At 35.2% G+C, this 13,966-nt stretch overlaps 1 protein-coding gene across 1 annotated transcript; it reads right to left on the reverse strand.

Moving 5' to 3' along the window:
• Nucleotides 1–5,021: 5,021 nt before the first annotated feature.
• On the reverse strand, nucleotides 5,022–6,186 carry LOC145304634 (uncharacterized). The gene is made up of 2 exons (XM_080146568.1): nucleotides 5,823–6,186; nucleotides 5,022–5,445 (listed from the first exon to the last, which is right to left on the reverse strand). Exons 1-2 carry the CDS (start codon nucleotides 5,887–5,889, stop codon nucleotides 5,198–5,200), a joined length of 315 nt encoding a protein of 104 aa, XP_080002694.1. The 5' UTR covers nucleotides 5,890–6,186; the 3' UTR covers nucleotides 5,022–5,197.
• Nucleotides 6,187–13,966: the final 7,780 nt, after the last annotated feature.

Genomic DNA, 13,966 nt, shown 5'->3' on the forward strand with positions numbered 1-13,966 from the left:
TACTTTCGATAGTCTATAATATACTGTAACATGATATATAAATATATTTTATAGAAACTCCGTTGAATGTAAATCGGAATCTTTGATACGGATTAACTGGTCACTTAATATCTCCGTAATGACCCATTAAAATGTATTTAAGCAGGTTTTTAAAGAAATTATTTTCAAAAGTAAGTGTTTTCTATTTTTATGGTTTGTACGTTCGTATTTAGGGTCAAGTAGCTTTTATCTCAGAAGATAATGATTTTACAAAAAAAAACAGACTGCAGTACTTTTATACAAAAGTAACAGAATGCTTGTCCGTGAGTCTGTAGCATAAGATCTTGCTAACCACTGGATTATAACTATTTTGGGAGAGGTACCTCAACTCGAGTGGAGGGTCCAAATACCCCTCTTTTCTCAATTGCCCCTCCAAACCTCTTTTTCCCCCTACGAGCTATTTAAAGCTTTACCTAGCCTTACTAAAATAATATAGAATTATTTCTTATGCGTTTTATAAACTTGCAGTATGCCTTGAAATTTAAGATTGTGACAATTATGACTTATCAATGAAAATTATTTCATGGCATTTTAATTGTCTGATCATTTTAAAACTAAATTGTACCCTTGTGCATGAAAGAACAGGAATGACAATATCCATCAAAAGGAAGCCTTTTCAACCTAAGAATCAAATAATCTAGACAACATTAAGTGTTGAAATTAAAAAAAACATGCTTAAAATGGACTTCTTAAGATTAAAGAGTTGCAACGCTTTGAAAAATTGAATTGAGTAAAACACAAGAGGGAGAAAGGGTTAAATAACTGTATCTCCCCATCTCAACCACCTTGTGCAACCGTTCTATTGGTTCATTAAAAATCAACCAATGGTGTCGCTTATATTAGCACAGCCAAGTAGCAGAAATAATTTAGAAGCAGACAAAGAAGATCTTTGAAAAAGAAAGGGAGGTAGCTGTCTGTATATACATATATACTATAACTCTGTTAAAAGGTTTTGAATCCACAGGATAACTTTAACATTCCTCTTTTAACAACTAATTAGAAATCCATTATGGAAGGAAGTATGTAGTAATCCTTATACTAAATTAACAGGATGTCTGTTTGTGTGTCTGTGTGTTTGTATGTTTGTGTGTTTATACCGAAGGATATCGCTAACCGCTGAACCGAGCGGGTTCTCCTTAACAGGGTAGCTTCTCATAGGTCCCGGGAAGGTTTATAACTATTTTGGGGTAGGGTCCCACCACCCTCCCAAGAGAAATAAAAATATCTGAGAGACTTGAGCAAAACACAAAGAGGTATCGTAGAATTTGAAAGCAATAAAAAGGTATCGTAGAGACTTGAACAAAAAAAAACATTTAAAGTGCCACTAGAGGCCTCTAGGGGGCGTAGCCGCTAGTTCTAAATATAGAAAGGAGAAAAAATGGCAACATGATAGCAAAAGCCAAGTCACATGCAAAAATACAAATGATTCCTAGAGTAGCTGCGCTACTTATCAAGAAAAGATGGGAGGAGTTTAAAGAAAGATTTTGATCTGTGGATAATTTGGGGGCGGGGGGTGTAAAGTGGTTTTCTAGGGCGGAGATAGAAAATGGGTAGTCGTTACGTATGGTTCCTAAAGTAATTTAACAACTTAGTATAACTTTCATTCCTATTAAGCTAATTTTTAAAGTAGCGCAAATGGATATAGAATATTTGAACATATTGACAGAGGAATATTTAGGTTGCTAATATTGACCTATTTCATTGGTCATTCCGTTCATTCAGTAAGATTGGAGGGGAAAGGGTAAAGGGGGTGGATTACAATATTAATATTACTGAAAATATGGTTACGGTTAGTTGTTAATGTTCTATATTCTTATTTTATTATTGAAACCATGACTGTACTACTATAGAACTTTTACTATTGGACTTTAGAACCAGATTGTAAACAATGAAAGATTTGACAGTGATTTAGTCAAATAGACCGCCTACTTTTTTTTATTTTTATCAAGAATTAACATTAATAATAATAATATCTAGAAAGAAGGGAGAGTTGTGGAGTGGGTGAGGGGGGGGGGGGGGTTTAGACCACCTTAAAGAAAACTAAAATTTACTCGCCAATAGCCTTTAGAGACAATTTATTATTTCAATATTTGTGAAACGACAGTTAGACGGACATGTTTAAATGGTAGAAAAACATAATTACCGCATACATGTATATACGGTGTGCATATGTTAATCCTGTTATCTTTCAAAGGTAAACATATTAGTTTTTTTTATAGTTGTGTATCGTCTCTAAAAGTACCCACTACCCTCATTGACTGACTCACTCTTTCTAACACAATTTTATATGCGCTTTTAAAGTAAAAGAATAGAGGGGGCGTTAGCTTGATAAAACTTTGCAAACAGGACGGGGGCACTGTGCCGACTCTGTATCAGGTCATCAAAATCAGCCAATAGCGTGGGAAATATAAAGACGTACAGCCAAGTCCATACGAAAGAACAGAAAACAATTTGCTAGCTGAAGAAAGGTCTCCACCACTTTGGCCAGGTATTTTCTTGATACCAAATCTATACTTATACATTTATTAAAGAAAGGAAGAGAAAAGGGTTAGAAGGGATTATGTATTGATTTAATTTTCATTGTCCTAGAAAATTCACCACTCACTAAAAGCACTATATACACTAATAAAAGTTATAAATGTATAAAAGTATAGATCCAGGGGACTACCTGGCCCAAGTGCTGACAAATTGCTTTCAGTTCCTTGTAGGGATTCCGCTGTGGGCAGATTTACATATAGCTCATGCTCGTTCTATTATTTTACAGTAATAGCATATACAAAATTCTGTTAGAAAGAGTGAGCGGGTACTTTTTAGACGATACACATCTATATAAAACAAATATGTTTAAATGGTTATAGAAGTGTGGCGTTTTTCCAGTATGGCTTCCAATCTGACTAACATGCAATCCGACAACATACTTTACATAGAAGACCTTGACGGGACCTTTATGCAGCTTTCCAGTTAAAAAAATCAATCGGTTTAGTGGCTAGAGAAAGATTTGAATGTCAAATTTATTGAGGTTTTGTGAAGTTTTAACCTGATAATCATCCTGTAATAGTCCGGCCTTCTTTGAAAGCTTTAATAGAGCCGTTAGGTGGCTCTAGGCTACTTTTCTGACAACCATGTTTTTGGGAAAAGATTCTGATAAAATAGGTTCAGAGATCGGTTTTTAATAAATGCCGCGTTTTTTCGACAATTTTTTAGACATTGATTGATTGAACGAAGACGACGGGAGAGTATACAACATAAGAATTAAAAATGTTAAAATTATTATTTTAGCCATACAACTTAAATCCATTTTCGCTGCATATTTATCAATGCATCTTTTTAGATCTGTATTAGACATTATACAAATGGCCAAAATAATAATTTTAAAATTTTGAATACTTTAGTTGTATACTCTGCTAAAAACCTTATTCCATCTTGAAGATCAATGCCCCGTACGATTTTTACAGAGTATACAACTTGAAAATTCAAAATTTTAAATTATTATTTTAGCCATTTGTATAATGTCTAACACAGCTCTAAAAATACGCATTAATAAATATGCAGCGAAAGTGGATTTAAGTTGTATTAGACATTATACAAATGGCTAAAATAATAATTTTAAAATTTTGAATTCTTATGTTGTATACTCTCCCATCGTCTTCGTTCAATCAATCAATGTCTAAAAAATTGTCGAAAAAACGCGGCATTTATTAAAAACCGATCTCAGTAGTAGTAAAGAAGTAAGCGTTTTTTTCTGTCCCGAAGAATCTCGCTAACCGCTGAACCGATATTGTTCTCCTTTACATTGAAGCTTCTTCTTTGTCCTGGGAATGTTTTAAACTATTTTTGAGGAGGGTGAATTCACTCCCCTTCCCCCAAAAAATATTTTTTACCCTTTTGAAACAAAAATTTAAAATGGGATAAGGTAAAGTTTTCACCCTCCTACCTTAAGTGACCCTAGAGTCTTCTAGAGGCGTATCCGCTTGTTATATATAGAGGAACACAGGGATCTAAGGGATAAGACGATGACTGATATATTCTTATATGAACATCCCCCCCAAAAAAACGTTATTATAAGACTTTAGGGACTATTGTAATAAACAGCCCAATATCCCCTCCCTCCCCCCCAGGTTCTAATTAATACCATAAAAACACCTAGGTTTTACCACTTTTATGGTAAAATTTTACCAGCCTATACGATTTAAAAGGTGGTAAAATTTTACCGTAACCGTGGTAAAAACACTTTTTGTGGTACTCTCTAACGCTTTTTACCAGCGATTTTTACCACAATTATCGGTAAAATTTTACCAGATTTCCGGTAAAATATTACCATTTTAGGACGCAAATTTATACCAGATTTTGACCAATTTTTACCACTTTTTTGGTAAAATTTACCGCAAATTTCTGTAAGATTTTACCGAAAAAGTGGTAAAACTGTTCAACACCTGGTAATATTTTTGCCCTAAATTGGTAAAATTTTACCAGAAATAGGGTAAATATGGTAAAAATTTACCAAAAATTGTGGTAAAAACGGGTGGTAAAAATCACGAGAAAGTGGTAAAAAATGACTGACCTTAATTATAGAAAAACATCGCTTGTACACAAATCGCAAAAATAAAAAAAAAATTGTTTTCATTTTTATCTTTATTGATTGAAACACTTAAACATATTTTTTTACATAATGATTTACATAGGTACGATAGCGCGCTACTATATAGGTATATATTCACAGAAATTTTCTTAATTAGTCTAATTCTAGACGTGGTTTAAATGACCAAATATTACATAGTTTTATTCAGATACTATAACTGCATGTTTAATCGGTTTAAGCTGAGAAATTAACACAAATTATACATAGGTTTTAAGCTGAGATCTGGATTCTAATTGTACTTTATACTAGAACATTTTTATACACAAGAAAAATATATTACGAAGTTACTTTCCATTATAAAATTTTCAAAAATTTGCTATAGGTATAGCGGTTTCAAATAATATTATATGAATATTCTCATCGTCAGAACAAAACTGTCAAAACTGTCATATAGATTAATGTACGTACAAATTAAAGGTGGTTAAACATATTTTTGACTCAAGATATCTTGATATATATCACTTTTTTATCACAAATAGTTTATATATGATCTGACTGGAAGGACTATTATACATCAGCTTACTTTTGTCCTTCTTTTCTTTCCTTTTGCCTCTTGTGAAAGAACACGCGGCAGTCAGCACACAAATAGGTGCATTCTATGAGTCTTGTGTTCGTTGGCAGCTCGCTTCGGGGACTGCGTCCATGGGCGCAGGTCTTGATTTTCCCCGGTGTTGATGTTCTTTTGCGCCTACTCAGTTTTGATGCTGGCGGGATTGTAGGAGGGGGTGGTTCAAACATCTCCTGCTCATCATCTGACACTCGATACACTGAAATTAAAATATTTTTTAAAATTATTTTTTTGTACAAAAAAATAGTTCAATTTTACAATAGTTTTTTTTTCTAGCCTAACCTAACCTAACCTAACCTAGTGTATTAATAGAAAGAGTAATATTTCTAGTTTTAGCCTAACCTAGCCTACCTAACCTAGCCTAGCCTAGCCTAGCCTAGCCTAACCTAACCTAACCTAACCTAACCTAACCTAACCTAACCTAACCTAACCTAACCTAACCTAACCTAACCTAACCTAACCTAACCTAACCTAGTGTAATAATACAATGTATTACGGCATTTTCTTAGTGCCTAGTACAGAAATGTTTCACTATATGCTTTGGGCACAGTCGCTAGTATAAATATTGTACTATACCTGGGCTTTTTGGTCCTGGATTCTTTATGTTCTCATAAATGATATCAAAATCCGGTTTGTTTTCCATATCCCTGAAATTAAACAATCTATACTACAAAGTAAAACGATTTTTGTTTGTATGTAGCGAAGGATCTTGCTAACCGCTGAACCGATCGGGTTCTTCTCATAGGTACCGGCAAGGGAAGGGAGTGGCAAAAGAAACTTTAAGGATATACTTCATATTAGAGGGTTTAGCGTACAGAAAAATCATTTACAACACAGTCGCCAGGATAAAGTAGTAAAAACAATTTAAAAAAAATCTTACTTTGCTGGTGTTTCCATAACAGTGATTTCCTTAACCTCTTTCTCATCCGAATTTCCTGGAGAGCCAGCTGTTTTGTTCCTGAATTTAACAATATATATATAATAATCTATTTAAATTAAGTAGTCAACTTTTTGGTTCCACATTTACCCCTTCCACCTTACCCAGCTAGAGGCGTACTTGCTAGTACTTGCTTTTAATAAATAAAGGAACACGTTGAATTTGTCTTTACAGAAAAATCATTTACAACACTGTCGCCCGGATAAAGTATGAAAAAAGAATATTAAAAGAAATATCTTACTTTGCTTCTCCTTCCATAACAGTGATTTCCTTAACCTCGTTCTCATCCGGTTCTCCTGGAGAGCCAGCTGTTTTGTTCCTGAATTAAACAATATATATATAATAATCTATTTAAATTAAGTAGTCAACTTTTTGGTTCCACATTTACCCCTTCCACCTTACCCAGCTAGAGGCGTACTTGCTAGTACTCGCTTTTAATAAATAAAGGAACACGTTGAATTTGTCTTTACAGAAAAATCATTTACAACACTGTCGCCCGGATAAAGTATGAAAAAAGAATATTAAAAGAAATATCTTACTTTGCTTCTCCTTCCATAACAGTGATTTCCTTAACCTCGTTCTCATCCGGTTTTCCTGGAGAGCCAGCTGTTTTGTTCCTGAATTAAACAATATATATATAATTATCTATTTAAATTAAGTAGTCAACTTTTTGGTTCCACATTTACCCCTTCCACCTTACCCAGCTAGAGGCGTACTTGCTAGTACTTGCTTTTAATAAATAAAGGAACACGTTGAATTTGTCTTTACAGAAAAATCATTTACAACACTGTCGCCCGGATAAAGTATGAAAAAAGAATATTAAAAGAAATATCTTACTTTGCTTCTCCTTCCATAACAGAGTCTTGTCCGACCTTCTGGTCATCCTTTTTTGCCGGACATCTCTCGGATTTTTCCCTGAATTAAGCAATCATTATTTTAATTAAATAGTAAACTTCTTTTGGTCCACATTTACCCCTCCCACCTTACCCCTAGAGGCATACTTGCTAGTTTTGTAATATATAAAGGTGAATTTGTCTGTACCGAAAAATCATTTACAACACTGTCGCCCGGATAAAGTATGAAAAAAGAATATCAAAAGAAATATCTTACTTTGCTTCTCCTTCCATAACAGAGTCTTGTCCGACCTTCTGGTCATCCTTTTGTGCCGGACATCTCTCGGATTGCTCCCTGAATTAAGCAATCATATTATAATTAAATAGTAAACTTTTTTTGGTCCACATTTACCCCTCCCACCTTACCCCTAGAGGCATACTTGCTAGTTTTGTAATATATAAAGGTGAATTTGTCTGTACCGAAAAATCATTTACAACACAGTCGCCCGGATAAAGTATGAAAAAAGAATATTAAAAGAAATATCTTACTTTGCTTCTCCTTCCATAACAGAGGCTTGTCCGACCTTCTGGTCATCCTTTTGTGCCGGACATCTCTCGGATTGCTCCCTGAATTAAGCAATCATATTATAATTAAATAGTAAACTTTTTTTGGTCCACATTTACCCCTCCCACCTTACCCCTAGAGGCATACTTGCTAGTTTTGTAATATATAAAGGTGAATTTGTCTGTACCGAAAAATCATTTACAACACAGTCGCCCGGATTAAATAGAAAAAAAGAAGTGAAAAAAATTTCTTACTTTGTTTGTGTTTCCAAACAAGCGATCTCCTCTTCCAAAGAAGCAATTTTTTGCTTTGCTGCCCCAAGGTCTTGTTTTAATTTCTGCATTGTCAAGCTTGGGAAACTATCCCATCCATCGTCGTCCCTGAAAAATAAAAAAAAATAATACTAAAGTAACAGGATGTCCGTGTTTATGTACCGAAGGATCTCGCTAACCACTGAACCGATCGGGTTCTTCTCATAGGTACCGGCAAGGGAAGGGAGTGGCAAAAGAAACTTTAAGAGATATACTTCATATTAGAGGGTTTAGCGTAGCTGCTAATTTGAAATATCAGGGGTGTATATCCTATATGGGATCCCCTGTTCAGGTGGTGGGGGGAAAATAACTAAAATATGTGTGGTAGGAGGTATTAAACCAAAAAATTTTAGTTCTTTAAATATTTCTCCATTTCCGTCCCTACTTGGTGAGATAAAAATAGGTGGGAAAAAAATACAAAATTTTGTACCACGGGAACAAAATAAATCTTGTGCGTAATGTACACCCCTGAATGAAACTATAATTATTCGCCATAACAATAATGTTTATCCTACTCTTTTCAATCCGGCTACTACCACCTTCCGAACAGAAATAGAATGGTAACAAAAATAAATAAACTTACTTAGTGCAATCCAAAGTTAGGTTCAAATCTTCTGTATCAGACGATTTAGGAGGGCTATCAGGCAGGTCAGGCAGCTCAGCAGGCAGCTCAGGCTCAGACACACTCATTTCGTTCTTCTCTTTTTCGCTATCACTGAAATATATAAATATATATTATATATCCCAGGTAATCGGACCTTTGCCAAAAGAAGTAATTACCAAAAAATATGTAATATGTATTTATGTAATTATGTTGTGATGGATTGTCGAATCCGATTCGATGAATGGTTACCAAAATATAGCTAGGGACGGACGGACGGACAGACAGACAGACAGACATCATTCTACTTCGTTTTATACATATTAAAATATTACTCACCCACTTGTGGTTTCCGGCTTCTGTTCTTCGTGCTGTTCGTCTCTCTCTAAGTCAGCTGCTGCGGCTGACATGTCGGACATTCTATATTAAATTTGAAAAGAAACAAATTATCACTGGTAATTAAATTTTCATGAATAAATGTCCAAAAAACTGACGTAGGGAATTTTAATATAATAGGGTCCAGCAAGATCACATATTGGTATATCTTATATTGTAAACAAGTATATAGACAAATTTCATTTACAAAAAGTTAATACAAATTTGAAACGTTCTCTTTTTTAATTACAGCACATAAACCTTACGGATTTTACCATGGAAATCTACCACCCTATTAATTAAAACATTCCCTACGATAACTGTTATATATAATATTTATACAAAATTAAACAAATATATAAAATTAACAAAAGCTAATTGTGAATAGTTTTTTTCCTTAGTTTAGGGGGTAAACTACAACTGCTATATACTGAATTACAAAAAATGCGACAGATTATACAACAAAAAATTTTCAGTTTAAGCTCTTAACTTTAAGCTCATTAAACTTAATTGGTGGAAAGGGGTAGTTTCACAAAATGCATTTGAACTTAATTTTGTGAATTGCATATTTTTCTTTGTTAAGATGGTAAAAGTACGTGGTAGAAAATTTAACTTACTTCAAATTTATGCCATATAAATAGAGTTTAAACACATTTAAACAGGTTAAAATATACGGTTCACTAAATTAACTTCAAATGCATTTTGGGAAACTACTCCTTTCTAGATATTATAAAAAAAAATTTAAGATGAAACTTATGAAATATAAAAAAAATTACATATAAATATATATATACGTAAAGTCCTGGAATTATTGGGATTGACTGGGACCTATCAGGTCTTCGTCTTGTTCTTCGTCTTGTTCTTCGTCTTGTCCTTCGTCTTGTACTTCGTTTTCAGATGTTTCTTCCGACGTATAATACTTGTTTCCATTCTGCGGTGCGCAGGGATGTATATTCTACATGGTTCGGATGTGTAATATTTTTTCCAATTCTGCGCAGGGATGTATATTTCATTAAATATAAATAGATGGAGGAAAGAAAAAAAGGTAATAATTAAGAAAACTGAAAACATTTGTAAATTTTAAAAATTTTTAGCCGTGGACAAACAATATTTCTTGTGCAGAATATACACCCCTTTCCCGAATCAATGTAGCTGCCAAAGATACTGTAATTGCTTATGTTCTGAGCACATTGTTGAGAACTTGCTCTCTGTGGTGGTCTGGAGCTTGATCTTTTCTTCTTCTCTAACTCAGCATCTTCAGGCCTATATCCCTGTTCCCACAATCTTTGCTGCTTCATGTTGGCCTTTACTCGTTTGTTGGCATCTCTTCTTGTCCGAGCCTCACCACGCTGGCCGAAATCGGGCAAATGTGTATTTGTTCTGTTCAACATTTGCTGCATCCTAATTTGGTTAGGTTGCTCACTGAGTTGACTATAACTACAACCTGGCTCTGGACTGAGTTGACTATAACTACAACCTGGTTCTGGGTTTACGTCTTCATCAGGATTTGATGTGCCTGCGCAACTTTCAGCATAATCCCGGCTTGAATTTTGTGCTCTGCTCGTGCTTGCTCTGCTCTGGTTTCTGTACAACACCGCATCAATTTGATTCCCAGATGGAAATGTTGTTTGTTTTCTGGGACGTTTAGGAACTTCTTTGGTAGGCTTTGGCTTTTGGGCCACTTTTGCTTTTGGCCTGCGTTCAACTTCTTCTTCTTCACTACTACTACTGCCAGTTCCAGTGTCTGGGTCTGATTGATGACCTTGATCTGTATCATCACTTTCTGGTGCTTCTTCTTTGATGTCAGAAATTAATTCACCTTCTTCTCCATCTTTCTGCCACGATGCTTTTTCTCCTACAAAGAAATAAAAAATGTTAAAGCAAATGTACATAATTGTAGCTTCAATATTATTTCCATACCTATATGAACATTAGTTACTATTAATCAGATTCAAATGAAAACAAGCAATATTTTTTACCCTATATTTATATGCCAATCAAAGATAAAAGGGGGAATTTTGCATTGGCAGTTGCTTTATAGGGGTACAATATGGAACTGTGAAGAAACGGCGTCGCCACCGCCGAGAACCGCCAATAAAAGCCCCAAAAAAATTCGGCTGGTTTTAGTTTTGGTTTCAAAAAGTGTCACTTTCGCCCAACCCCCCCCCCCATTTATTCCATTAAGACCTGTAACTTACCTACAATGTTGATGAGTTCTAAAATTTCCCTTTGGTTGTGTATAGAAACATTTGAGCCTACTGCAACAACCTCATAATGACCCAGGTGGTTTTCAATTATAATGGCAAGTTTGGGTAATATTATTCCACATGGATGTATCCGAATTTCCTTACTTGCTTTGCCGTCATTCTTGCCCTCAATGTCCTCAACCTCCAAAATTTCGTCACTCTCGTTTCTGTCATCTTCGTTATCCACCTCGAATGATGGTTCATTTGAGTCCAGCTGTAAACTTCTCTTGGTTTTTGCTTCGGCTTCCAATGCGGTTTGCCTTCGCTCCCGGTTCTTCTGTGGAATGATCGGCACATCATCTAAATAATTATTATAGTCATTATTTCAAATAGTATAAATGTTACCCACCCCCCCCCCCCCCCCCCCTCCAAGAAAATAGCTTAAAATCACCGCAGGACCAATACACAGAAGAGTAGAATCCGATCCCCAGGACACAATTAATACCATAAAAAACCTAGTTTTTACCACTTTTATGGTAAAATTTTACCAGCCTATACGATTTAAAAGGTGGTAAAATTTTACCGTAACCTCGATCGATTCAGTGGTTACTGAGATCTTAAGCTTCTGACGGCCGGACAGACATTAAGCTACTTAGTATTATAGATAGCGGCTGCGCCCATACAAATTTTAGCCTAAAACCCTGTCAGGGCCTGTACGAAGTTTCCCTTAAAACAAAATTAATGCACAGGGTTTTTATCTAAGACTACTTCTCAACTAAAATATTAATAAACTTAAATTTAGGTGATACAGTTCCTACGTTTTTCAAACTATAAATAACAATACCTTCGGCATCCTCATCATTCTCATCACTGCTGCTTTCCTCCACGACACTTGTTGCCTTTCCAGTCACCTGTCTCTCGTTACTGTTGCCTGTAAATAATTAATTTATACATTAATTTTATACGTTTCCAAACAAAAAGCAAACTGAAAACATTTTTTCCACCCCCCCACCCCCCCTACTTGGTGAAAAAAAAATTTTAAAAGGAAATGTGTTGTAGGAGGGATAGAATAAATAAATCATAGAGTTCTTTAAATATTTTTCCATTTTCCCCCTACTTGGTGAAAAAAAACTAGGGGGGGGGGGAAGAAAAATTTAAAAAAAATTAGTAGCAGAGGAAAAAAAATCTTGTGCAGTATATACACAATACGAGGAAAGATAAAACTTATAAATAATAATTAATGTTCAACAAATATGTACCTGTGATTGAATTATTTCGTCCAGAAAATTCTTTCTGTCTTTGCAGTGGTGGCAAGTTTGGTGGTGGTTCATCATCTTCCATTGGCACTGTGTCATCAAGATTTTCCACATTTTGGGCCTCATCGTCTGTTTCACAAATAATTATCTTCTTCGACTTTTTCGAGCCCTTTCCTTTTCCATGCTTCTTCCTTTTGGAGCTTGTGATGTTTTCAAATAAATTTACAAAGGATTTATTATTGGACTGGCTGTTGACCATTGGATCATCATATAATCTACGTGGCTTTACTGGTTGCTTTACTGGTTCTGGAGTTACTGCTGGATTCTCCGCGGGTGGTATGCCAAACTCATTCCCAATCTGATCATCATTTGAATTCATTTCAACGTCGTCGCCTCTTTCATCAATTACAAGCTCACCATTGTTGCTTTCTTCATCAGCAATGTTTTCCATACCATTTTCTTCAACAGCATTGCCTTCAGCATCATTGTCTTCAACAGCATTGCCTCCACCATGATTGCCTTCACCATCATTGTCTTCACCATCAGTGGATTCATCAGCAGTGGAATCATCAGCAGTGGAATCATCAGCAGTGGATTCATCAGCAGTGGTGTTCATTCTTCCGATCTTTCTATTTCTGGAAATTACTGCTGCTTTCTCACTGGCATTGTGAATCTTTGTCTGTTCTTCACTCATTTCTGGTTTCAAATTTTGTGTGGCGTACGTATAATACATTACAGCTCTTGCTATAACCTTCGAATTACTATGGACTGTCTTGAAAAATTGCTTGGGGTTCTTTGCATTCCCAATGTCAGCATAATTTTTGATCTGATATGAAGTACTCGACCTGTCATTGTTTCTTTTCAAGTAAATCTGGTTCTTTCCTTGAACTTCGTGGGGTAAGCAACCCATTGAGTAGCCACCTAACATGTAGTAAAATTTCTTGTCTTCGGCTGTAACACCTGGTGTTGAAGTTGTGATTGTCTTCGGTTTAATACGCCGCTTAATTCTTTGTATCTCTGCAGGGGCCAGATACAATCCACACATCTCTAAGGCTGATCGTTTCTGTGGCTTTTCCTTCTTGTCTTTCTTGCCTTTCTTCTTGCTTGTCTCCTTGCTTGGCTTGAGTTCAAAAACCTGTTCGAAATTGTAGAGGGGGGTTGACAATGCGCGTTCTTGTTTTCGCGTTACCAGCGCTCTAAATAACCTCCAGATGACAGGATCATCATTATCAATCATATAATCTTCGGCTCTCTTCATATTTTCACAAAAACCATTCGCGTCCTTGGTAAAAGTGTGTTCGAAATTGCGCTTGAACCTAGATAAAAAAAGGGTTTATATCAAAACAGTCTCAATATATAACATATATCAAGAAAAGATGAACTAAAAGTCTTGCCACATAAAAAAATACATGGTACAAAATTGAAATTCTTTGAAACATATGCCATAGAAATGTAGTTTAACAATTTAACAAGAATACAATATGCAGTTAACATTTCGTGAAACTACTTTTTTAACTAAAGAACATTGAAATGCATTTTGTGAAACTACCACTTTCACATTTAATAGACGCGGAATAGATGCGATAAATAATTGAATTACCTACAAGCTTGTACGTGGTTCCTCACTCGAAAGATGTCGCTTGAAGACACATAGGT

This window comes from Acartia tonsa, chromosome 2, assembly GCF_053477335.1.
Source record: "Acartia tonsa isolate MP-2025a chromosome 2, ASM5347733v1, whole genome shotgun sequence".
Lineage (NCBI taxonomy): Eukaryota > Metazoa > Arthropoda > Copepoda > Calanoida > Acartiidae > Acartia > Acartia tonsa.

What these genes read in the sequence shown, in the direction of transcription:
- LOC145304634 (XM_080146568.1), bottom strand. Translation starts at nt 5,889, where the DNA reads ATGGAAAACAAACCGGATTTTGATATCATTTATGAGAACATAAAGAAT. An exon ending in TCCAGGACCAAAAAGCCCAG is followed by an intron (nt 5,446 to 5,822) that starts GTATAGTACAAT and finishes TTTTAATTTCAG; the next exon opens with TGTATCGAGTGTCAGATGAT.